This window comes from Andrographis paniculata, unplaced genomic scaffold, assembly GCF_009805555.1.
Source record: "Andrographis paniculata isolate CXL003 unplaced genomic scaffold, ASM980555v1 Contig14END, whole genome shotgun sequence".
Taxonomy (NCBI): Eukaryota; Viridiplantae; Streptophyta; class Magnoliopsida; order Lamiales; family Acanthaceae; genus Andrographis; species Andrographis paniculata.
In genome coordinates, this window is record NW_026137424.1 from 1,141,298 (window position 1) to 1,167,208 (window position 25,911).

At 34.2% G+C, this 25,911-nt stretch overlaps 2 protein-coding genes and 1 long non-coding RNA gene across 3 annotated transcripts; 2 read left to right on the forward strand and 1 right to left on the reverse strand.

Annotated features, from left to right (window-relative positions):
• Nucleotides 1–10,719: 10,719 nt before the first annotated feature.
• Nucleotides 10,720–11,468, forward strand: LOC127258953 (putative glycine-rich cell wall structural protein 1). The gene has a single exon (XM_051286050.1). The coding sequence runs from the start codon at nucleotides 10,803–10,805 to the stop codon at nucleotides 11,214–11,216; it is 414 nt and encodes a 137-aa protein (XP_051142007.1). The 5' UTR covers nucleotides 10,720–10,802; the 3' UTR covers nucleotides 11,217–11,468.
• Nucleotides 11,469–13,876: 2,408 nt separating this feature from the next.
• LOC127258490 (cytochrome c oxidase subunit 6b-2-like) lies at nucleotides 13,877–25,713 on the forward strand. The gene is made up of 5 exons (XM_051285341.1): nucleotides 13,877–13,887; nucleotides 14,346–14,481; nucleotides 24,339–24,427; nucleotides 25,069–25,150; nucleotides 25,316–25,713. Exons 1-5 carry the CDS (start codon nucleotides 13,877–13,879, stop codon nucleotides 25,367–25,369), a joined length of 372 nt encoding a protein of 123 aa, XP_051141298.1. The 3' UTR covers nucleotides 25,370–25,713.
• LOC127259153 (uncharacterized) lies at nucleotides 14,828–16,053 on the reverse strand. Its single transcript, XR_007840438.1, has 2 exons — nucleotides 15,995–16,053; nucleotides 14,828–14,873 (listed from the first exon to the last, which is right to left on the reverse strand). It is a non-coding gene; the product is annotated as an uncharacterized LOC127259153 (long non-coding RNA).
• Nucleotides 25,714–25,911: the final 198 nt, after the last annotated feature.

Here is a 25,911-nt window from a genome sequence, read left to right on the forward strand (position 1 = left end):
AAAGCAGAATCAGAACTCGGTGTCTTAGCCAATTGGAGATGGGTCTCCTCAAAAGTAATCTCCTGAATGGCAGCATCAAGAGTAGGCAATGGATGTCGATGTAGGAGTGAGGCACGAACAACCTCATATTCAGGTCGAAGGGCCATCAAGATCTGAATAAGGTCAAGATAGTCCTGACTAATTTGTGACTGCCGGAGACGATAACGAATAGGCTGAACTTGAGCAAGAAACTCATTAACAGACTGACCGGGTTGCTGTCGGGCGGAGCTTATCGTGGTCCAAAGCTGATAATAATGAGCAAGACCTGTAGTCTGAAAACGAGCAGCGAGGAAATTCCATGCCTCCTTTGCAGTATCAAAAAGAGTCAATTGTACCTGAATCGCAGGTACAGAAGTATTGCTCAACCAAGTAAGAATATGATGATTCTTACTATCCCAATCTTCCAATTTGGCAACATAATCTTCATGCTCCCGAGAGGTGGGATCAACATGCACAAAATGAGATGGAGAGACAGGTGGCCGGATATCGCCAATGACAATTCTTCATAACTTCCTAACAATCAAGAAATTTTTCATTGATGCATCCAAAGATCATAATTATCGCTGGACAAGATAGTAGTAATAGATAAATGAACGTCCATACGGTCTATAACAAAAAAACGTATAAAAATATATGAATCACAAAATCAAAGCCCAAATCAAGAAAGTAGATCGAACAATCCAATAGGTAACAGTCGCAAAACGAGATCAACTCTGATGACAAAGCCAACCACACCACGACGTAGAGAACCAAAGCAGGAGGCGGCGACCGAAAAAAAAAAAAAAAAACGACGACCGGAGAAGGGCGGACGATGGATGGCGAACATCGGCGGTGGAGATTAGGGTTTTGGTTTTGGAAAACCGTGCTCTGATACCATGTTAGAAATTTTGAAGGAAAATAATATGATTGTATTTTTGGTCATCAAAATAAGAAGCCTATATATAGACAATACAAAATAAACTCAAATATAAGTAATCTAATATATGGATACGATCAAATCTAGATATAAATTTACTAAATATAAAATTGAATATCTAAAATATCTCAACAAATTTAATTAAAATTAAAAAAATGGATTGTATAATATTTCTCTTTAAAAAACGAAAAAAAATAAATAAGATGGAATGAAAATAAAAATAATAGTAAGATAAAATGAAATGGAGAGAGTATATAAAATTCATGCTCAAATTACATAAGTTTAGTTTTACATAATTTATTAAAAATAATTTAAATTGAATAATAAAGATATTAAGTTGAAATAGAAAACAAGACAAATATATATTCCACTTCTTGAGTGGATTTGTGGGTTGGCCAACACATTATTGCCATAATCATGATAAGGAAAATAAATAATTAAATAAATAAATAAATGATGAGATGCTACTCCATGCCTAGCCTAGCAGCTACTTTTTTCTAAGCTTCAGTGTTACTTCATCTTTTCTGGTCCACAACTCCACGCTGTCCCCACCGCCAGATCACACGCCATCAACGGTTTGGATTTTCTCTCGGCTTGACCGCCCAAGGGGTGCTCATCGGTCAAGCTGGGTTTTGGGTGTGTTTCATTGGATTTGAATTTTAAGTTAGAATATGAATAATAAAAATTTTAAATTAAAATAATTGTATGATATATTATTAATATATGTTAATGTTAATTATATTTTAGTATGATATAAAAATTAAAAAAAAAGTAAAAAATAAAATGATAGTTTTCTTAGAAAACAATTTTATAATAGTAAAAATTGATTGAAATTCTTGAAACAAATTATTAGTATTATTTTTTTAAAAAAGTTGTAGTATAAAATTGTGTTTGATAATTAAAAAAAAATTATATTCAATTATTGATTTTTATAAAAAGAAATAAGTAATATACTACATGATATATATAAAGAATTGTACGTAAAAAAAAGTTGCACTTCTTCCAGTCTCATTGACTGTGTTCATTTTTTTTATTTTTTTATTTTTTTTCTCACTTATTTTATTATTATTTTTTTTAGGAAAATAATTAAGTAATTTAGTCTCATTTAAAAACAAATTATTTATAAGTTTTTAATTTTAATCTATCATTTTTTTATCATACGATAATTAATTTTACTGATACATATTTAAATAGTATTTACTAATTATACTTCTTTTAAAAATAAAAAGAATATTGTAACCGGAACGAAGGGAGTATGCGTGAACACACTTATTTATATATTTTTCTAATTTATATGAAATGATTGTCAATAAAAATATACAATTATTTTATTTTATAAAATATTTTAATTTATTATTTAAATTAAAAAATTAAATAAATATTGTTGGGGTGAAAGTTCAAGTTCCATATTGGAATATGCGAAGAAAATCTAACACGTGTCCCACAGCTAGTACTTAATATTTTGAAGGAAGTCCAAACATAAATTCGTGCGAACTCAGCCCAAAGCGGATAATATCGTACCAGTATTGAGTTGTTTAGTCCCAACAAATACATTGTTCTGATTTCGTTTTGAGAATTTTAAAATAAAATAAATAATATCGAATGCAATATTTTAAATAAAATATGGATAATTAGTTAAATATGGTATTTTTCGGAAGGAAAAGCAAAAAAGCAAATCATGTTACCTTTGTTTTGGGTTTTAAAATTATTTGAAGTAAACATAAATGGTTTATACTGTTAGAAAACGTATTAAGTTGTGTTTTTTTTCTTAATTACCACAAATTTTTACTATTTAATTTTTTTTTCTTTTAAAAATATAAAATCAAATAGTAATTTTTTTTTATATATATATTACACTATAAATTTATTTTTGTTGTTACAAATTCAAGATCGATAAGCCATATATTCACAAGAAACACACGAATTTAACAAAGAACTTAAAAATCTTTTATATTACGAAAGCTACTACTCGGACTTAGGTTACCCAATCGAAAAACAATACCAACACCTACTGTAATGCACAACACCAACCAAACACAATCGACATTCACAAAAACGCAACAATCATGCGGACCAAACCTCGATCTAAGGAAAACATCAACGATCTAAGTCTAATCTCTCCCAAACAGACAATATACACAATACACTGTAAGGAATGCTCAAATCAGTACATCAAACCGAGGAATAGCCTAAGCACAGGCTGTATGTCAAAGAACTCAGCCAAAACCTTCACTTCGCCGGACAGATTACCGGAAAAAACCCAAGGAAGATTGATTGGAGTCGCCGTCGCAGGTTAGGGCTCTTAGAGAGAGGAATCGTGAGTCGGAGAGAGAGAAAGTATCAATCTGTGAGTGTGGGAGTGTGAGAGGGTATTACACTTAAACCGGGCCCCAACCCTTTATATAATTATCACTGTTTCGGACCGGGTTTGGCTCCGAATGGGGCGGTTCAGCATCAAACCGCCGGTTCCTCAAAAAACCGGATTTGCTTCGCGGTTACTGGATCCGGGTTTCGGGTTGTGCTGGTCGAGTTTGTGCATCACCGGCCTCACATGTCATTGGCCAAAAATAACTTCACAATCTCCACCTTTTTGGACATGGAGAAAGTTATAAACATGGGTGTCATCACGGTCTGAGCTTCGATCGCTTTCAATCTTTTAACCTGCAAACTTACTTACCATGATTAGAATTCTCAAATTTTAATCAACAAAAAAATTTCATGCCAACACAGCAACAAAACATAAAACAGTGTAGCAAAAAAATATTTTAACTTACAGTTTCAAAATAGTCCTAATCAAAAGTATCGATATACACTGTTTTCTTACACAAGTTGAACTTTGAAAAAGACAAAACCTTAGTTCCCATGTCCGTAGGGTTGTATTCAGTTGGAATTTTTTCAAGTTTCAAAAGACCTTTAGACACAATATCACGAATAAAGTGAAACCTAACGTCTATATGTTTAGTTCGGTCATGAAAAACTAGATTTTTACACAGCTGGATCCCCGATTGACTATCTGAAAAAATAGTGACATTATTTTTCAAATACCCAATTTCACTTAATAGGCCTTTTAACCATAATGCTTCTTTTAGAGCTTCCGTTATAGCCACATATTCAGATTCGGTAGTAGAAAGAACAACTATATGTTGAAGTTGAGACTTCCAACTAACACATGAACCATATAGTGTAAAGATATAAGATGTAGTTGATTTCCTAAAATCTCTATCATTAATAATTGGAATCCACATACCCATTTAGTTTAATCTCACTTATGCGTTTGCGAAAAACTAAACCAACATCAATGGTACCAACCAAATACCTAAACACACATTTTAAAGCATTCCAATGTTCCACACCCGGATTAGACATATAACGACTCAAACAACTAATGACATATGCTAAATCAGGTCTAGTACATACCATTAAATACATGATTGAGCCTATGGCATTAGAGTAAGGAACATTCTTCATGTAAATCACATCATTTTCAGATTTTAGACACTGTTCTTTAGACAAAATGAAATTATATGCTAATGGGACTGGTGAGTATTTTTCATCACGCATTGAAAACTTTTTTCAGAATTTTCTTAGCATAAGTGAACTGGTTTAGAAACAACACATTATCCCTTCTATTCCTTACTATATTCATGCCAAGAATTACTTTTGCATCCCCTAAATATTTCATATCAAATTTCTTGTTTAAACAATCCCTTACATGATTTATTGTTTCCAAACTATGACCCATTAACAATATATCATCAACATACTGCAGTAAGAATGTGGGATGTTTACATGCTATCTTCTAATGAATTCCACAGATCTCATACACTCATCAAATTTTAAGTTCCATTGCCTAGGGGACTGTTTCAATCCATAGAGTGATTTCTTTAAAAGACAAACATGATTTGTTTTATTTTTATCAAGATAACCTTCCGGTTGTTTCATGTATATCTTCTCAACCAAATCACCATGTAAAAATATTGTTTTTACATCTAATTGTATCAATTCCCAATCAAAATAAGCAACCAAAGTAAGCATGCATCGTATAGTGGAATGCTTAACAACATGCGCAAATATCTCATTGTAATCTATACCTTCTTTTTTAGTATACCCCTTAGCAACTAACCTTGCTTTAAATCTAACTCCATTTTCATCTTGTTTGACTTTATATAGCCATTTACATTCAATTACATAACAATTAGGCAATCTTTGCACCAAATTCCAGGTATTGTTATCTTTTAAAGATTTCATCTCCTCATCAATAGCCTTAACCTATTCATCTCTATGTTTTGATTTCATTGCCTCATTATATGACTTTGGTTCATTCCCATCTAAAGACTCAAACACATTATGAACAAATGAAGTCATATCAAAGTCATTTAACCTAGATGGAAGCCTAATGTTCCGCTTACTTCTATCCCTAGTTAGTTGATAATTCTCAAGATTATAAGGTTCACTTCCATCAAGATCAGAATTTGAATCCTCACTCAAATCTCCAGGGCTGAAGCCTAGATCAGATTCTGCCTCCCCAGTGCTGTATTCTGATCAGCATTTGCTGGTTCATAAACAGCTTTATCTGGAGCCAAATTCTCACTTAATTCAGCCTCTTCTTTGGCTGAATTAGAATGAGTCTGCTCTACCTCACTTTGAGTATTATTTGAGTCACTTATCACAGAATTATCATCAATTAAGGACTGATTTTCCTTCAAACAGGGCATTTCTCTTTCATTAAATGCTACATCTCGGCTAATAAATGTTTTAAAACCAGAATTTGAGTTTAATCACAACCTATATCCCTTTACTCCTTCGGGATATCCTAGAAAGACACATTTCTCAGCCCTAGGTTCAAGTTTATCATTTAAAACACGTATAAACGCTGAACAACCAAAGACCTTTAAATTTGACAAATTTATATCCCTACCACTGCAAATAGACTCGGGACAAGCACATTATAAAGGTATTGAAGGAGATCTATTTATTAGGTAGGAGGCTGTTTTAACAGCCTCACCCCAAAAGCTCTTGGATAAACCCGAAGAAGCTAGTAAGCTTCGAACTCTTTCCAATAGAGTTCGGTTCATCCTTTCAGCAATCTCATTTTGTTGGGGAGTATAAGGGGCTGTCCTATGTCTTCCAATTCCATTTTCAATACAAAAGTTATCAAACCAAGTATTGCAAAATTCCAAGCCATTATCGGTTCTTAAACACTTAATCCTTTTTCCCGTTTGATTTTCAATTCAAATTTTTCAGTTTTTGAAAGTTTCAAATACACCAGATTTCGGTTTTAGCAAGAAAACCCAAACTTTTCTGGAAAAATCATCAATTATTGATAAAAAAATATCTTCTCCCTCCATGTGTGGGTACACTCGAGGGGCCTCACACATCCGAGTGAAGATATTCTAAGATATCTTTTGAAAAAATTCTGTTTTCAGTGGTTTTTTAGGAAATGAAACCTTATGGTGTTTTCCATAAATGCAATTTTCACAGAAAGGCAACGTTGAAAGTTTTTCAGGCCCAAAGTATTCAGATTGTTGTAAAATCTCTAATCCTCTATTACTCAAATGACCCAACCTTCTATGCCACAGCTTAGTGTTGTCTTTTACAGCATTAACACACATTTCAGATTCAATTACATGCACAACAGTCACTACATAGAGGTTATTCCTCAAAACAACCTTGAAAACAACTAAATAACCCTTTGTAATTTTCATAAAATTCATTCTCCATTTCCCCTCGAAGACTAGTGAAGACAAACCAACACATGAAAGCAAGTTGTTTGACAGATTTGGTACATATTTCACATTGCAAAGTTTCAACACATTTCCTGAGCTAAATCTTAAAAGTAGTCATATGATAGGTACATGCTGAGTCTAACAACCATTCATTTTTGTTAAAATCTGTTATGTTTGAACAATCAGCTGTTACAGCAAATACCTCGCCTACACAATCATCATGTAATATCAAGTTTGTTTGCTCATTCAAAGTAGCATTCACAGGGGTTGTTCCTGTGTTTATATTGCTATTATTGATAGCATTGCTTCTACCTTTCTTAGGGCAATTCCTTATATAATGTGAGGGATCCCCACAATTAAAACACTTCCTAATGAACTTAGAGGGTGTTTAAGACCTATTTCTGACTTACTCCTAAGGTTCTTCTTATTTTGACTATTATAGGAGCTCTTTCCATGCTTATTATTATTGAAAGAAGAACCATTCTTGTTAGGCCTAAAAGGAGATCTACCCATAACATGCATGACTTCACCACGTGACTGTTTGTTAGATTTATAAAGTTGCAAGTCTACTTCTTTACTTTTTAGACCATTTATAACCACATCAAGTGTAATGACATCCCTACCATATTTTATTGTTGATTTTACATATGAATATGAATTAGGAATGACATTTAACAAGACAATAGAGCTGTAATTATCTATTGTTTTATCCCCTGTTAGTTTAATATCTTGTATTAATTTGGTAAAAACATCTAAATTTTCATCTATTGTCTTTGAAAGGTCTAATTTGTAACTAAAAAACTTTTCTAAAAGATGTATTCTATTTGGAAGAAAAGTTTCAGTAAACATATCATTTAACTTATCCCACAAGTTCTTAGCTGATTTATAAACTCCTAATTTTCTTATTACAAAATCAGCCAAGTTCAAAATAATGCAAGATGATGCAAGTTCATCCAGCTCATTCCTCTTTGCAGCAGGAATATCAGCTGCTAGATCAACTTCCACAACTTTTATTAATCTTTGAGTTACAAGAACACTTCTCATTTTTTGTTTTCAAATAACAAAATCAGTTTTTTCATCAAAGAACTGTATATTAAAATATGTTTGATTTACCAGTTTTCAGATTTTAAAGAAAATCTCACTGAATTTTCAAAAAACAGCCCAGACTCACGCAAATTGATTTAAAAGGACAAGCAAATTCTGGTTTTGCTCACCTAAACCAGAATTTGCAAACAACCTCAATTTTGACTTATTAATACCAACTAATCCTCGAGTTAGTTTCTTTTGAAAACTAACTTTTAGGGCAGTTAATATTTCCAATAGAAAAACAGTTATCTAACTGATTCAACCAAGACTTGACAACTAAACACATCACAACCACAACAAATCACTTAACTACCAAGAAAACAAACACAACACACAACAACACGTTAACATCTTGTATTTAAAGCGAAATTTTACCCACTCCTTGCTCCGCAACAATACTTTGACTTTCTTTTCGTAATCCAAGTCACTCCACCTGTCAAACCTTGTCCACTGCGCACTTAATACACAAATTAGTAAAGTTTTGATGGTTTACCTAAAAGAAACCATACAAATCAACCATATATGGGTGGTTTTAGTTCTTAATCTTCTACAAGGCTAATTTCAAACCTTTACAAGGAGAAAACAAACTTTACAGTGGTGGAGAGGAAAAAAAAAACGCCACAAAACCACGTTTTTTCACTTCAACAATGTTATCAAACAAGATTTCGCACAACCTTGAGTCTATTTACAAAAAAACTTTTGGTTTTTACACTGAGAACAAGTTGTTCACCATTAAAACTCGATTTTCAACTTTCCAGTAAACTAAAAATGGCTTATAAGCTCTGATACCACTTGTTGTTACAAATTCAAGATTGATAAGCCATACATTCACAAGAAACACACGAATTTAACAAAGAACTTAAAGAATATTTTATATTACGAAAGATACTACTCGGACTCAGGTTACCCAATCGAAAAACAATTCCAACACCTACTGTAATGCACAACACCAACCCAAACACAATCGACATCCACAAAAACGCAACAATCATGCGAACCAAACCTCGATCTAATGAAAACATCAACGATCTAAGTCTAATCTCTCCTAAACAGAAAATATACACAATACACTGTAAGGAATGCTCAAATCAGTAAATCAAACCGAATAACAGCCTCAGCACAGGCTGTATGTCGAAGAACTCAGTCAAAACATTCACTTCGCCGGACAGATCACCGGAGAAAACCCAAGGAAAATCGATTGAAGTCGCCGTCGCAGGTTAGGGCTTTTAGAGAGAGGAATCGTGAGTCGGGGAGAGAGAAAGTATCAATCTGTAAGTGTGGGAGTTTGAGAGAGTATCACACTTAAACCGGGCCCCAGCCTTTTATATATATATCACTGTTCCGGACCGGGTTTGGCTCCGAATGGGGTGCGGTTCAGCATCAGACCGCCGGTTCCTAAAAAAACCGGGTTTGGTTCACGGTTACTGGATCCGGGTTTCGGGTTGTGCGGGTCGGGTTTGTGCATCACCGGTCTCACATGTCACTGGCAAAAAATAACTCCACAATCTCCACATTTTTGGGCATGGAGAAAGTGATAAACATGTGATATTTTGAATGTAAAATTGATTTTTAGCATAATTTAAAAAATGAAAAATAGGTGTTTGATTTGATGTTTTTTAGAGGAAAAAATGGGATGAATAGTGGATTGAAAATCCAATCCCCCCAAAAAACACACCCTTAAGTGGATCATATTTAAAAATAGTACCATAGTAAAAAAAATTCGCTAAAATAATCATCCGATGCTGGATTCGCTACACTGGCCCACGTAGGCTAACGTGGCGCTAATGAGGCTGACGTGGCGCTGACATATCATGGCCACATAGATGTCACGTCAACGACATGTGATTTTTTATTTTTATTTTTAAATTTTATAACATATCTTGGTAACTATTTTTTTAGTCTCGTATATGACTTCCTTATTCATTTTTAGGATTTTAAATGGACTATGTCTGAAAATAGTTTTGCAAGTAAAATTTTTTCGCTAAAATGGTTCTCCGACGTGACATCTACGTGGCGATGACATGTCAGCTGTGTCAGCACCACGTTAGCAACGGGTGGGCCAGTGTGGCGAGTCCGGCACGGAGGACCATTTTAGCGAAAAAATTTTACTTACGAGAGTATTTTCAGACATGGTCCACTTAAAGTTCTAAAATGATAAAGATGATTATATATGGAACTAAAAAATAATTACCCTTAAAAATAAGTATGTGATTTAATACTCCCTCCGCCCTGGCTCAATTGACACTTTTTTATTAGTGACACGGTATTTAAGACAATGATGTTTAATTAATTGAAAATACTTAATTATGATACTCTATTATTTTATTATTTCTTATGTAATTAATAATATTAGTAATTTTAAAATAAATTTAATATATATATGATTAGAAGAATTAGAATATATATTTAAATATTTTAAAAATTATATCGCAATAAAAAAAATGCAATACGGATATTATTTTGTAGATAATAAAATTTCCTATAAATAAAAAGAGTACATTTATTTATTTATAATTAACATAAACTAATTTTATTAAAGATGTGAAGTTTTAAAGAAAGATAAAAATATTTATTTTCTTATAAGAGAGATAGAAATAAAGAGGTTTTGAGTGGTTACTACATGATGTATGATATTATATAGTTAATTAAGTTTATTTATATTTGTTAAGTATATTTTGATTTAGCAATTTTTAAAAAATATATATATAAAAAGGTATGTGTCAATTAAGTTAAAACATAGAGAATATTTTTTTTAAAAAAAAAATTGAAATTGGAAAACTACTACAAAAATCTCACAAGTAAACAACAGCTAATATTTTGAAAAAAAGTATTACAATATAAAGTAAAAAATAAATAAATAAATAAATAAAAAAAGTCAACACTCACTTTACCAAACAAACAATCCCCACTCACTTCATCACCACCTATAAATACCTTTCCATTGTAAGTTCTTCCACATATTACTCAAACACACTCATTCATATACATACATTCAGACAAGAAGCAATTCTTGATTAAGTTAAAAGTATTCAACCATGGCCAAACCAATCAAACCCTATGTTCTTCTTCTCTTTCTTGCCACGTCAGCAATTCTTACACCGATGTCCGAAAGCCGAGTTGCCCGAAAAGATCTCGGCTTAGACCTAGGCGGCTTGGGCGGCGGCTTGGGGATCGGCATAGGAACCGGGATCGGCATTGGCTTAGGGGGTGGAGGTAGCGGCTCCGGAGCCGGAGCTGGATCAGGGTCCGGCTCAGGAGGGGGCGGGAGCTCCAGCTCCAGCTCCAGTTCAAGTTCAAGCTCAAGTTCAAGTTCGGGTGGCGGAGGAGAAGCCGGCTCGGAGGCGGGATCTTCTGCCGGATCATTTGCGGGGTCGAGGTCGGGCGGCGCCGGCTCATCGGCGGGGTCACGTGCAGGGTCACGTGCTGGATCAGGGGGCAACCATGACTGAGGATATTGTTGTTGTTAGGGTTCGGTTTGGTTTGTTTGATGTGTTTTTTTTTTTTTTAAATTTAATTATTATAAGGTCTGTTTGTGTATGTTTTTTGTTGTCTGTATCTGTGTGTGTGTTAGTGTATTGAAGAATAAAATGGTAATGAAAACATGCATGCATGCATGTGTGTAAGGTGTAAAACTAGTAAGTGTTAGTAATTATATTGTCTAAATTAAATAAATTGATGAAGGCGTGTTCCTTTGTCTTTTATTTTTGGTTGTTTTTTTTAGTGGTTACAAATTTTTAGGTATAGTTTGGAGGAAATATTTTAATTTTATTAAAAATAAAAGGCTAAATTGCATTAAAACCCACGTATCGTTTCACGAAATTGCGTCAAATCCCCAGTACTTTTAAAACTGCTATAAATTCCTTTGTGTTTTTATGAACTCTGCATCTAACTCACTCGGCGGTCCTGTATTTGACCTAAATGCGCTCAAATTGCGAATAAATTTTAGAATGTCAATATCTAAACTACTAAAATTATAAATATATTTATTTTTCTTATATTTAGCTTGAAAAAATAGTAAAAATAAATTCTTAAAATTTGAGAAAAATAACTATTTTTTAGTATATTTATTATTTTTTTTAGTCTAAATATAAGAAAAATAAATATATTTGTAATTTTAAGGCTTTAAAAATTGATATTAAAAAATTCCTTCATAGTTTAAGCGCATTTAGGTCAAATACTATTAAATAAGAACCGCCGAGAGATTAGACGCAGAGTTTATGAAACAACAAGGAAGTTTGACGCAATTTTAGAAATATAGAGATTTGGCACAATTTCGTGAAATCACGGATGAATTTTTGTACAATTTAAAAAAAATGAATATAAAAAAAAAAAAAAAAGTGAAAAATGATAAAATTGAGCACCGCTGCTCTGTGCCAACTCTGAAACAATGTTGCTGTTGTTTTTTGTTGTCATATGTTCCAATTAAAATTAGACACTTAGCTAAAAAAACAGATTACTATGTTTTATTATTATTATTATTATTATTATTATTATTATTATTATGTTTTTGTATTTTATTTGATTTATATTTACGTATATTAATATTTTTGTATTTTTATAATTTATAAAATTTTATTTTCGAAAAAATAATACTCTCTTTGTTCCGATGCGCAATATTGTCATTTGCTTTTAGCACGTAGATTTTTTAATATTAGTATTATAATGAGTTGTAGTAAAAAAGACGAAAATACCCCTATCAGTATTGTGTAATATAAAAGTAATGACATTTGTGTAATATAGTGTAAGTTGGAAGGGTATTTATTATCTTAGGTAGGTAGTACAATTACTGGAAATGATAACCTTGTTTTGGGACAGACGAAAATGAAAAATAACAACCTTTCAATGGACGGAGGGAGTGTCAATATAATTTTAACTAAATATAATTATTTTTTTAAATAAATAAATAATCTAATATTATTTATACTATTTCAAAATTATAATGATGCCAAGAAAAATGAATTTAAAATTTTTGTAAATGAGGAATGTTGGTTTATTATGTAAAATAGTTAGATTTTTTTTTTTTTTTTTTTTATATATAAGTTATAGAGAATTGCGTAGATAATATGAAGATAATAAAAATGTATAATTTATTAATTTTTTTTTAAAAAAAGTATATAAAATAATTAAAAAAGATAATTTCTTTTTCTAAAATAACCAAAAGAGAATACAATATAAAAGAGAAAAAATATTAGACCATGTGCAACTTATCTGTACTTACCTTAGGTGTGTTTGTTTGGAGGTTTGGATTTTGAGTTGGGATTTGAATAGTAAAAATGAATTTGAATAGTTGTATGATGTGATACAAATAGGTATTGATGTGATATTTTGAATGTAAAATTGATTTTTAATATAATATAAAAATAAAAAATATATATTTGATTTAATATTTTTGGGGGAAAAAATGGAATGAATAGTGATATTAAAATCCAATTCCCCAAACAATCACACATTCTTCAATTGTCACTTTATCATCCGAGAAGGTGAGGCAGAATTGAGCTGAACTTAAACTACCTCTCAAGTGAGAGGGTGTTTTTTTGTTATAATTTTTAATTATTTATTAATTAAAATATATGAATAAATTATACTTTTTTTGTTTCTTTATTTTTAAAAAGTTTTTTTCAATGTTCTTTTTTTATTATTTATGAAATAATTTATTTTTTTATATTTCTATATTTTAATTTTTTAATTTACATTTATATTAAGTATTTGATATATTTGTGAATTTTAAAAAATTATAAAATAAATTATATAAAAAATATTTTTTGACTCTAAAAAAAAGAGTACAAGGATCTTTGCGCTCTCTTTCTTTCAACTTATACTCTCTTTTCTCCTCATTAATAAAAAATTACATATATATTTATATTTATATCATTATTATTTATTTTAAAATTAAAAAAATATATCGATATACATATTATTGTATAAAAAACAAAGTTTCATATAATACATATATATATATAAAAGTATACAAAAAATAAATATATAAAATAAAAAGAAAATAAAATATTTCTAGGCATCTCTACATATATATCTATGAGATTTTTTCAATTTTTTTTAGTTATTGCTTATTTGGTGCTGCTTATTTGGTGCCGAGGTCTCTGCATAGGAGATGTCACCTAGGTGTATAGTCTAAGATTATAAGACAAAAATTAAATAGAAAAATATATTGGGTTTGTTTTTATTTTTTTAATTTTTTAATATATTTTTTCACAAAAATTAATATATTTATACATAATTATTTTTATATTATTTACGCACTTTTTATATTTTCTCATCAAAAAATTTTATTTGAAATAAAAAGACAAAATAAACACACCCATTATAAATCCTAAAAAGAATATAGTTATGAATTGTTTACGGATGTCTTTGATTGGAGAGAAAGGACGGCTGGTGTGTTTACCTATGAGATTTTTGTTTTATCTTTATGATTTTAAATAATAAAATTTTGAATTTAAATATTTATTTAATATGACATAAAATATGTACTGTGATATTTTAAATATAAAATTAAATTTTAATATGGAAGTAAAGAAAGCCGTTAATGTTCATTATTTATTTATTTTATTTATTTGTTCTAGTTTTTGTTTTCTAACTGCAATCCTCTTTCTTCGAGACAACTATAAGATCAAGATCAACGCACCACTTCACTTCTCCTCTTTTGATTCGTTTGAGCCATTTGAAGCAGAGATCTCCCGTCGATCGCCTCTAGCCGAGGTAAATCCCATCCCGACGCAAATTTATATTGCGAAATGTCAGTGCTATTGTTTTGTTGATGCGGCGATGATTTTTTATTTCATGTTGTTGCAAGATGTTGAATATGTAACACCCCCAGTTGGCTCATACTGGAAATGCTACCGCCACACTGCATCATGAGGTCGTCACCTCCTACTTCGGGCCCCACAACACAGTGTTAAGGCTAAAATTAATTATATAAGCATTTTATTATTTCCAAAAAAACAAGTTTATAAATATTTACAAAAACATACTCCCAAAACGGGAGGTTTTTCTAGTTAGAATTTACATATAATACATCAGATGCAGTTCACTCATTCAGCCCGTCTTTCTATCTCCCGAGACGTCCCCTGTCCCGGAGGTGCCATGCGTACCTGAATCAAATATTTTTCTTAAAAGCAGTCTAGAATTAAATCCATTTTAAGAACTAACATAAAATATGCCATGTCATGCTCGAAAATAGAGTTTAATTTCCGTCATTTGCAAAATAAATGCCATGCCATGCTCATACTGAAATAATGTAACAATAATGTCAAAATCGACAACTCATGCACATATACCTATATACATATGTCAAAGTGAGCAGCCGGAATAACCTCGGCTCCATAATAACGGCTCACTAGACTATCATCAATAAATAGCCGGAAAATCCTCGGCTCAAGGAAGGACCTGGTAAACTCATAATAATATAACGGTCACCCGGTCACTTCCATATACCCACCATACGACTCCCGCAATCAATACATGGATAGCCGAGCGTTGTCGCCATTAACCACAAGACACCCCATAGTCTGTGATAGCGAAGATAGGACCCTCCTGTCTAGCCCTACCCCGTGTAACGTAGTAGAATCCGTGCAACCTGGAATCACCCGAAGGAAACCCGGAAACTCTACTCCTCCTCGCACGCCCTAACGGGATCGCGTTTGGAGTTTGGCATCTGATCCTAAACTACCGGTAGACCTCACTAGTAGCTACTCCAATGAGTGGAACAACACCGAACCCGAATGATTAGACCAAATACGTCTCAACTGCAATGGGTCTAATCCCTGAATGACCGTGCGACTAAGTCACCCAGTTGTCCGACTACTATCGTCCCCTATCGCCAAAGTGTTACGGTACATCGGGGTCGAATATCCTAACCCCAGATGATGCCCTCGCCTAGCACTACCGCACACGGCGACTAAACGATAGATCCATAAAACATATCCGATAAATCGTGCAATGTGTGCAGCATGTCAATAAGTGAATTTAATGAAAAGGGCTGGTGAGACGGCCCACCTATCCTCCTTTTTATAAATTCACCAACACGATCAAATACGTATATCAAATATCGTAAAACGAAGTTTCACACATGCATATACACACACATATATATACATATATAGATGCACTGACCAAATGATTCCACATAATATCATATCAATATCAGAATCAGAATCACATACAACATAAATACCTAATTTCTTAAAATTAGATTTAATTCCCTACTGTTTACCTCCTACCGATACTTTCTGGATTTTTATAACTTCACTCAAATCTCCTCCAACGTACACCTGTTCCATTATTTACTCAAATCAGATGAGCTTTATGCTTATTCTCAGGAGCTACCTGCTTATTCAAAAGCTAATTTCTATAATTAACTCGTCGGGCTCCAAACTTTTATATTTAGTAGAATATGATATTCTAGCTATAAAATCCTTCTACCTCATAATATTTATATTGCCCGATTATTAAATAAAAATACGCAAAGGTATGAACAAGCAGGCAGGTGCAATATACTGCCGTTTTTTATTCGACTTGGATTGGTACGAAATTCTCAAAATATAACGTCGGCGCTACGAATAGGTTATTAGCTAAAGAAATTCATCGATTAAATAGCTAAATAGCCAATTTTGAATTTTTGAAGAATTTCTAATTTAATACTCCAATATCAAAATTCGTATTAAAATTTATAATCGGACTCTACGAATAGCAAGGAATACCATACCCAAGTCGGAATTGGAATCGAACGGCTAAATCTTTTTCTTTCTTTCTCCTTCTTCTTCCTCCCTTCACGTTTCTTCCTCTGCCTTCCTTCGCTTCGCAGGTAAGTTTGCTTGTTTTATATATATAATTATATTATTATTATATATATATTATATATATTTATATTATATTATATTATTATTATTAGCGTTATTATTATTATTATTATTATAAATATTACCTTCATCATCATTACTTTTATTATTATATTATTATTATATATTTTATATTTATATTTATCGATATTTATCCATTTAACAGTTTATTTAATTATAATTAATATACAAAATTGGAATATAATTTATCCCAAAATATTAATTTCTTGATTCCATTACTATTGTCAAATATTTATTTGCTATAATAATATTATTTTATACATTCCGAAATCGGGGCATTACAATCCACTCCCCCTTAAAAAGATTTCGTCCCCGAAATCTAAACTCAAACACATAACAAGGCAACTTAATTAAACAATTGTGGGTATGCCTTGAACATTTCTTGTTCTACTTCCCACGTGGCCTCTTCCGCTCCATGTCTGGACCACATTACTTTCACCATACGAATATCTCGATTCCTCATGGCTCGGACCTTTGTGTCCATGATCCACAGAGGCTTTTCTTCATACGAAAGATCTTCATTCAGCTCTATCTCATCTGGAGATAAAATATGAGAAGGATCTGCAACATACCTACGAAGCTGAGATATATGAAACACATTATGGATACGCTCCATAGAATTTGGAAGTGCCAACCGATAGGCCCAATCACCAACTCGATCGACAATTTCATAAGGTCCAACATAACGCGGACTCAATTTTCCTTTAATCCCAAACCTTCTAATACCTTTCATTGGGGATACTTTCAATAAGACAAAATCTCCACTTTGAAATTGACCCTCACGTCGGGCTCTATCGGCATAACTCTTTTGACGATCTTGAGCTGCCTTCATCTTTTCTCTGATAATTCGAATCTTATTTTTCGATTCCTCAATCATTTCCGGACCCAGTATCAGTCGATCACTCATATCGTCCCAACTCAAAGGAGTTCTGCATTTTCGACCATAAAGAGCTTCAAAAGGAGCCATTCCGATACTTGCTTGATGGCTATTATTATATGAAAATTCCACTAAATCCAAGTGGTCTTCCCAACTCCCTTGAAATTCCATAGCACAAGCTCTTAGCATATCTTCCAGAATACGGATAGTTCTTTCTGACTGACCATCAGTCATAGGATGGAATGCAGTACTCATATGCAACTGAGTACCAAAGGCTTCCTGCAATTTTTGCCAAAATCGAGATTGAAAACGTGGATCACGATCTGATATGATCACCTCAGGAATACCGTGTCGTTTAACCACATAACGAACATATAATTTGGCCAATTTCTGCATACTCCAAGTCATACGTACTGGAATGAACACTGCTGACTTGGTCAATCTGTCTATAATTACCCAAATTGCATCTGTTCCCGACTTTGACCTTGGAAGTCCTGTTACAAAATCCATTGCGATAGAATCCCATTTCCAGAGTGGAACTTCTAAAGGTTGTAGCAACCCCATTGGTCTATGATGTTCTGCTTTTACCTTTTGACAATTTAAACATCGTGCAACAAATTTGGCTACATCCTTCTTCATGCCCTTCCACCAAAAATGTTGACGTAGGTCATGTTACATTTTATTTCCCCCCGGATGCACTGAGTATGGTGTATTATGAGCCCCACTCATAATCTGCTCTTTCAAATCATTTCGATCCTTTGGGATACACCACCTCCCGTGAAATCGAAGACTCCCATCTGGAGCAATATTAAAATTTTGAGTCTGACCGTACTGAACTTTCACTGCAAGCTCAACCATTTTATTATCTTCCATTTGAGCCGCTCTAATGCGATCATAAATTTCAGGCTCAACTTGTATCATTTGCAAATATCCCCGAGTCATACCCCGTCCAAGTACCTCAATTTCCATCCGCGCTAAATCTTGACACAGTTCATCAGCAACCGACATGAAGCCCAAGTTATGCCTTGGTTTTCGACTTAAGGCATCGGCTACAACATTTGCTTTGCCTTCATGATACACAATTTCAAGATCATAATCCTTCACCAATTCTAACCATCTTCTTTGTCTTAAATTCAATTCTTTTTGGGTGAAGATATATTTCAAACTTTGATGGTCAGTAAATATTCTGCAATGGGCTCCATAAAGATAGTGTCTCCAAATCTTCAAAGCAAACACCACTGCTGCCATTTCCAAGTCGTGTGTCGGATAATTCTCTTCGTGAGGTTTTAGTTGTCGTGATGCATAAGCAATAACTCTTTGATTCTGCATTAAGACACATCCCAATCCCTGCTTCGAAGCATCACTATACACTTCAAACTCCTCACCTTCCACTGGTAAAGCCAAAATTGGCGCTGAAGTTAATCGATGTTTCAATTCTAAAAAGGATGACTCACACTCGTGATCCCAGTTAATCTTTGCATCCTTTTTCAGCAAATTAGTTAATGGTTTTGCAATCTTCGAAAAATCAAGAACGAATCGCCGATAATATCCTGCCAAACCCAAAAAGCTTCTTACTTCTGATTGATTGGTAGGTCTTGGCCAATCCAAGATTGCCGCCACTTTAGAAGGATCTACTGAGATACCCTTTCCAGAAACAACATGCCCCAAGAAAGCAACCTCCTTCAACCAAAACTCGCATTTGGATAACTTGGCATATAACTTTCTTGCACGCAATATGTTTAATATTACATGCAAATGTTTTGCATGCGTCTTTTTATCTGGGGAATAGACCAAGATATCGTCAATAAATACCACCATAAACTGATCGAGGTATGGTTGAAAAATTCTATTCATCAACTCCATAAACGCAGCCGGGGCGTTAGTCAACCCAAAGGACATAACCGTGAATTCATAATGCCCGTATCTAGTCCGAAAAGCTGTCTTCGGAATGTCATGCTCTGCAATCCTTAGCTGATGATATCCAGATCTCAAGTCAATCTTTGAGAATATAGTTGCACCTCTCAGTTGATCAAATAGATCATCAATCCTCGGAAGAGGATATTTGTTCTTCACCGTGACTTTGTTCAGTCCACGGTAGTCAATACATAACCTCAAACTTCCATCCTTCTTTTTCACAAATAAAACTGGAGCTCCCCAAGGCGATGTACTAGGCCGAATGTAACCCTTATCTAGCAATTCCTGTAGTTGCAATTTAAGTTCAGCTAGTTCTAAAGGTGCCATCCGGTATGGAGCCATTGATACTGGCTCAGCACCCGGCACAATATCAATAGCAAAATCCACCTCACGAGCTGGTGGCATACCCGGAATGTCATCAGGAAATACATCAGGAAAATTTCGGACTACAGGAATATCTTGCAATCGCTGCTCCCCTTGCGTCAAATCTCTTACCTCACACAGATATACTGGAAACCCCTTACGAATAAATGATTGAAATGATAGGGATGAAATTACCTTCATAGAAGGTTGTCTGGCAGATCCTGCATAATCCACCTGTTCGCCCATCGCTCCAACCAGCGAAATTGATCTTTTTCGACAATCAAATTGAGCTTGATATGCCACTAACCAATCCATCCCCAATATTACATCGAACTCGGATAGCTTGATGCCCAACAAGTTAGTAACAAAATCAACCCCTTCAATACTAACCGGAATCTGCATATAAAGCTCTCGGCATTCCAACACTTCTCCTGATGGAAGTAAAACTTCCACTACCACTTCAACTGATGAATTCAGACCCAATCGTCTAACTAGACGCTTAGATATGAACGAGAACGTTGCACCCGAATCGAATAACACAAGAGCAGGAAAACCGCAAACCAGAAATCTACCCGTTAAAACCTCACCTGGATGATAATCAGCTTCTGCTTGGGTAAGAACATTTATTCGTCCACGCTGGTCAGGTCCTCTGCCTGGCTGCCTAGATGACGAACGTGACTGACTTCGTCCCCCTCGCCAAGATGATCCTAATCCTCTCCCTTGTGACTGCGAAGACGGCGGCTGCCATGGCCTAAACCTCGGTTCTGGAAACTCCCTTGCAGTTACCACACTTGGACATAACCTGGCAATGTGACCACTACCACCACATTTAAAACATGTCAATGGAACTTTATCACAACGAGTACCTGGGTGGCTTGTTCCACAACGCCGACAAACAGCCCCCGATTGCTGAGACCTCTCCTGACTCGGTTCATTAATCGAAATCCCCTTATACGATGGCCCAGACCTGAACATTTGCCACCATTTCTTTTTACCCTTGGGCTCATCCTCCACTTTAGCTTTTCCCTTATCTCGAACCTGATGTTGATAACCTATTTCCTTCTCACTCTCCTTTTGTCTGACTTCCTGCTTCTGATAAAATCGGGCAGCACGCTCGTAAGCCTCATACAATGAACTGATATCCAACACCGCTAAAGCTTCTTGAATTCTGTGTTGCAACCCGTCTACAAAATGGTCAATTCTGTCTCGCTCACAGGAAAAGTAGTCAGGAACATACATCTCCAACTCATTAAACTTCACAAAATAATCCTCAACTGACATCGAGCCCTGCTTTAAGTCCAGCAATTCTTGCTTCTTCGCTTTTCGAATATGCGACGGTATAAACCTAGCCTTTAACTTTGCTTTAAATTCATCCCAAGTCATATCCACTTGGTCTACACCTGCAGCTTCTTCACCTAACCACCACCGATTTGCTCGGCCTTCCAAGAAATAGGCTCCAATATTAACTCGTTGATCTGGCGGAACCTGAACAACACGAAATATCTTTTCCATCTTTTCAACCCAAAACTCAAGGACTCCTGGCTCCACTGAACCAGAATATGTTGGTGGGTTATGCCGCATCACAGCATCAATGAAACTCCTCTGTTGAGGCATCATCGCGGCCATAAACTGCCGAAAGAAATCCTGACTAGGTGCCTCTGTTGGTACATGCGCTGGCACAGGATACTGTGACTCATCAGACGAAGGATCAAACTCTGGGCCTTGAATAGCCCTACGTACACCACCACCTCGAGAATTCGACATACTGCCCCCAATTTTTCCTGATTCAATATCAATTCAGCACACAGCTAAACCAAGCATAACAATAAAAGATAGATCACATTAACATGAATGCACCCGCAAAACCCAAACCTCACCAAACCAATTCAATATCATTATTATTTTCAAAACCTTTTTAATTCAAAGAGCCAAAATCTATCAAACCTAGGCTCTGATACCAACTTGTAACACCCCCAGTTGGCTCATACTGGAAATGCTACCGCCACACTGCATCATGAGGTCGTCACCTCCTACTTCGGGCCCCACAACACAGTGTTAAGGCTAAAATTAATTATATAAGCATTTTATTATTTCCAAAAAAACAAGTTTATAAATATTTACAAAAACATACTCCCAAAACGGGAGGTTTTTCTAGTTAGAATTTACATATAATACATCAGATGCAGTTCACTCATTCAGCCCGTCTTTCTATCTCCCGAGACGTCCCCTGTCCCGGAGGTGCCATGCGTACCTGAATCAAATATTTTTCTTAAAAGCAGTCTAGAATTAAATCCATTTTAAGAACTAACATAAAATATGCCATGTCATGCTCGAAAATAGAGTTTAATTTCCGTCATTTGCAAAATAAATGCCATGCCATGCTCATACTGAAATAATGTAACAATAATGTCAAAATCGACAACTCATGCACATATACCCATATACATATGTCAAAGTGAGCAGCCGGAATAACCTCGGCTCCATAATAACGGCTCACTAGACTATCATCAATAAATAGCCGGAAAATCCTCGGCTCAAGGAAGGACCTGGTAAACACATAATAATATAACGGTCACCCGGTCACTTCCATATACCCACCATACGACTCCCGCAATCAATACATGGATAGCCGAGCGTTGTCGCCATTAACCACAAGACACCCCATAGTCTGTGATAGCGAAGATAGGACCCTCCTGTCTAGCCCTACCCCGTGTAACGTAGTAGAATCCGTGCAACCTGGAATCACCCGAAGGAAACCCGGAAACTCTACTCCTCCTCGCACGCCCTAACGGGATCGCGTTTGGAGTTTGGCATCTGATCCTAAACTACCGGTAGACCTCACTAGTAGCTACTCCAATGAGTGGAACAACACCGAACCCGAATGATTAGACCAAATACGTCTCAACTGCAATGGGTCTAATCCCTGAATGACCGTGCGACTAAGTCACCCAGTTGTCCGACTACTATCGTCCACTATCGCCAAAGTGTTACGGTACATCGGTGTCGAATATCCTAACCCCAGATGATGCCCTCGCCTAGCACTACCGCACACGGCGACTAAACGATAGATCCATAAAACATATCCGATAAATCGTGCAATGTGTGCAGCATGTCAATAAGTGAATTTAATGAAAAGGGCTGGTGAGACGGCCCACCTATCCTCCTTTTTATAAATTCACCAACACGATCAAATACGTATATCAAATATCGTAAAACGAAGTTTCACACATGCATATACACACATATATATACATATATAGATGCACTGACCAAATGATTCCACATAATATCATATCAATATCAGAATCAGAATCACATACAACATAAATACCTAATTTCTTAAAATTAGATTACCTCCTACCGATACTTTCTGGGTTTTTATAACTTCACCCAAATCTTCTCCAACGTACACCTGTTCCATTATTTACTCAAATCAGATGAGCTTTATGCTTATTCTCAGGAGCTACCTGCTTATTCAAAAGCTAATTTCTATAATTAACTCGTCGGGCTCCAAACTTTTATATTTAGTAGAATATGATATTCTAGCTATAAAATCCTTCTACCTCATAATATTTATATTGCCCGATTATTAAATAAAAATACGCAAAGGTATGAACAAGCAGGCAGGTGCAATATACTGCCGTTTTTTATTCGACTTGGATTGGTACGAAATTCTCAAAATATAACGTCGGCGCTACGAATAGGTTATTAGCTAAAGAAATTCATCGATTAAATAGCTAAATAGCCAATTTTGAATTTTTGAAGAATTTCTAATTTAATACTCCAATATCAAAATTCGTATTAAAATTTATAATCGGACTCTACGAATAGCAAGGAATACCATACCCAAGTCGGAATTGGAATCGAACGGCTAAATCTTTTTCTTTCTTTCTCCTTCTTCTTCCTCCCTTCACGTTTCTTCCTCTGCCTTCCTTCGCTTCGCAGGTAAGTTTGCTTGTTTTATATATATAATTATATTATTATTATATATATATATTATATACATTATATTACATTATATTATATTATATTATTATTATTAGCGTTATTATTATTATTATTATTATAAATATTATCTTCATCATCATTACTTTTATTATTATATTATTATTATATATTTTATATTTATATTTATCGATATTTATCCATTTAACAGTCTATTTAATTATAACTAATATACAAAATTGGAATATAATTTATCCCAAAATATTAATTTCTTGATTCCATTACTATTGTCAAATATTTATTTGCTATAATAATATTATTTTATACATTCCGAAATCGGGGCATTACAGAATAGGTGTATTTTACAGTGATTTTGAATTGATTTATTTATTTACCTTTTGCTTCGCTTGGCTGTTGATTTCTAATGGCTGAATAAAAGTTTGTATCATGATTGTTACACAACTATCGGTTTTGATTTAGGGTTGCTACGCCGGAGTCATATATCTCGTTCATTTGTTGTTCCTATTTTTTGCCGGTGATTTGCGAATTCGTTTACATCTGACATAATTAATTTGTGGATTTTTTTTTTTTTTTGTCAGATTGAATTGAAAACTGCGCCTGCAGATGTTCGTTTCCCGACTACCAACCAAACGAGGCATTGTTTCACCCGCTACATTGAGTTTAACACGTTATGTGGATTTTGTTGTCTTGCATTATGATCAAGCTTTTGTTACTGATATATCTATAGTATTTTGTGTATTCTAACAAACTAGTGATCCTTTTGAGAATGTGTATTAATTTAGTTTTGTGCTTAAATCTGTTCATTAGAATGAGATTTAATTGTGTTTGCTTTAATGTTATTAAAAACATCATTTTGCAATTATTAAAGAAGTTGAGAGAATTCACTGGAATCTATTGGTACGTGCCTTGTGGATATGGGAAGTATTCCTATTTCAATAGGAGTCAGTCCAATTTCTATTTTGAAGCCATGCGCCTGCAAACCACTGTTGTAAGTGTCAAATGATATATATTTTTTCTCCTAGCTTTCCTTTCATTTAATCATGAGTTTGTGACATATTTTTTGGCACTATGGATATCTGTCATCATTAATTTAAATTGATGGATTGAGCTGAGTTGAGATTACAGACCTATGGATCTATTTCCCCTTGTATTTCTTAATTTTGTCTTAAAATGAGTGTTACTCTTGTACTGTGATAGCATTTCTGGTATTTTGATTATGAATTTCATAAGGACTAATACATTTTCATGTGAAATGATTTTGCTCTATTAGTTGCTAGGAAAGAAGACTCATGATGATATATTTTTCAGGTGTGTGGCTGCAAAGGGTGAAGGGGCTGGTGACTGCGAAAAATTCGCCAAGTACTACCGTGCTCTATGTCCTGGAGAGTGGGTGAGTTATGATGACTATGTTCACATTGGGCCATTATTCTTTGTATTCCTTCTACGTTCTTGTTTTCCAGCTTTCTTTATTTTCCAGCTTTCTTTATTTTCCTTAATTTGGTGTATTACATGAATAAATTACTATAAGTTTCTGTATTCTATTGATCATTTGCAGATCGAAAGGTGGAATGAGCAGAGGGAGAATGGAACTTTCCCTGGGCCCCTCTGATCACATCACCGTGTAAGGGTTTTAGTCCTTCTCCTCTTGGAATTTTAAGCTGCAGTTGAGATAATAAATTTTCGTTGCAATTTTCTTTCTGTGCATTTTTATGCTTCCCCAAAACAAATAAGAAGAGTTGCTGAATCAAATGATGTTTTTCAGATCTTCACTGTACCTTTTTCGTTGATATCATCCTTTGAATTTCTTGAAATTTTCTGTTTAAAATATCTCGAAGTGCACTGTCTAATACTATGCCTTTTCTAACTTATTTAATGTGGAAAAATGTATAGTTAGAACATGATGTTTGCCATGTTATCATATGATAAAGGTTAAGTAATTTTCTACTCTATGTGATTTCAGAAAATGATGCCCAAGCTAGGTCGTCGGTGTTTACTTTTTAACAAATTCAGAAATCAAAACCGGAATTACATGTAGAACACTATTTGGATTGAAGGTGAAAAGTATTTGGTGGACAAAATGAAATGTCTTTTTTTGTTATTATGAATGACTAGAAAGAGCATGTGATACCGATTGTTTAAAATTTTCTATCA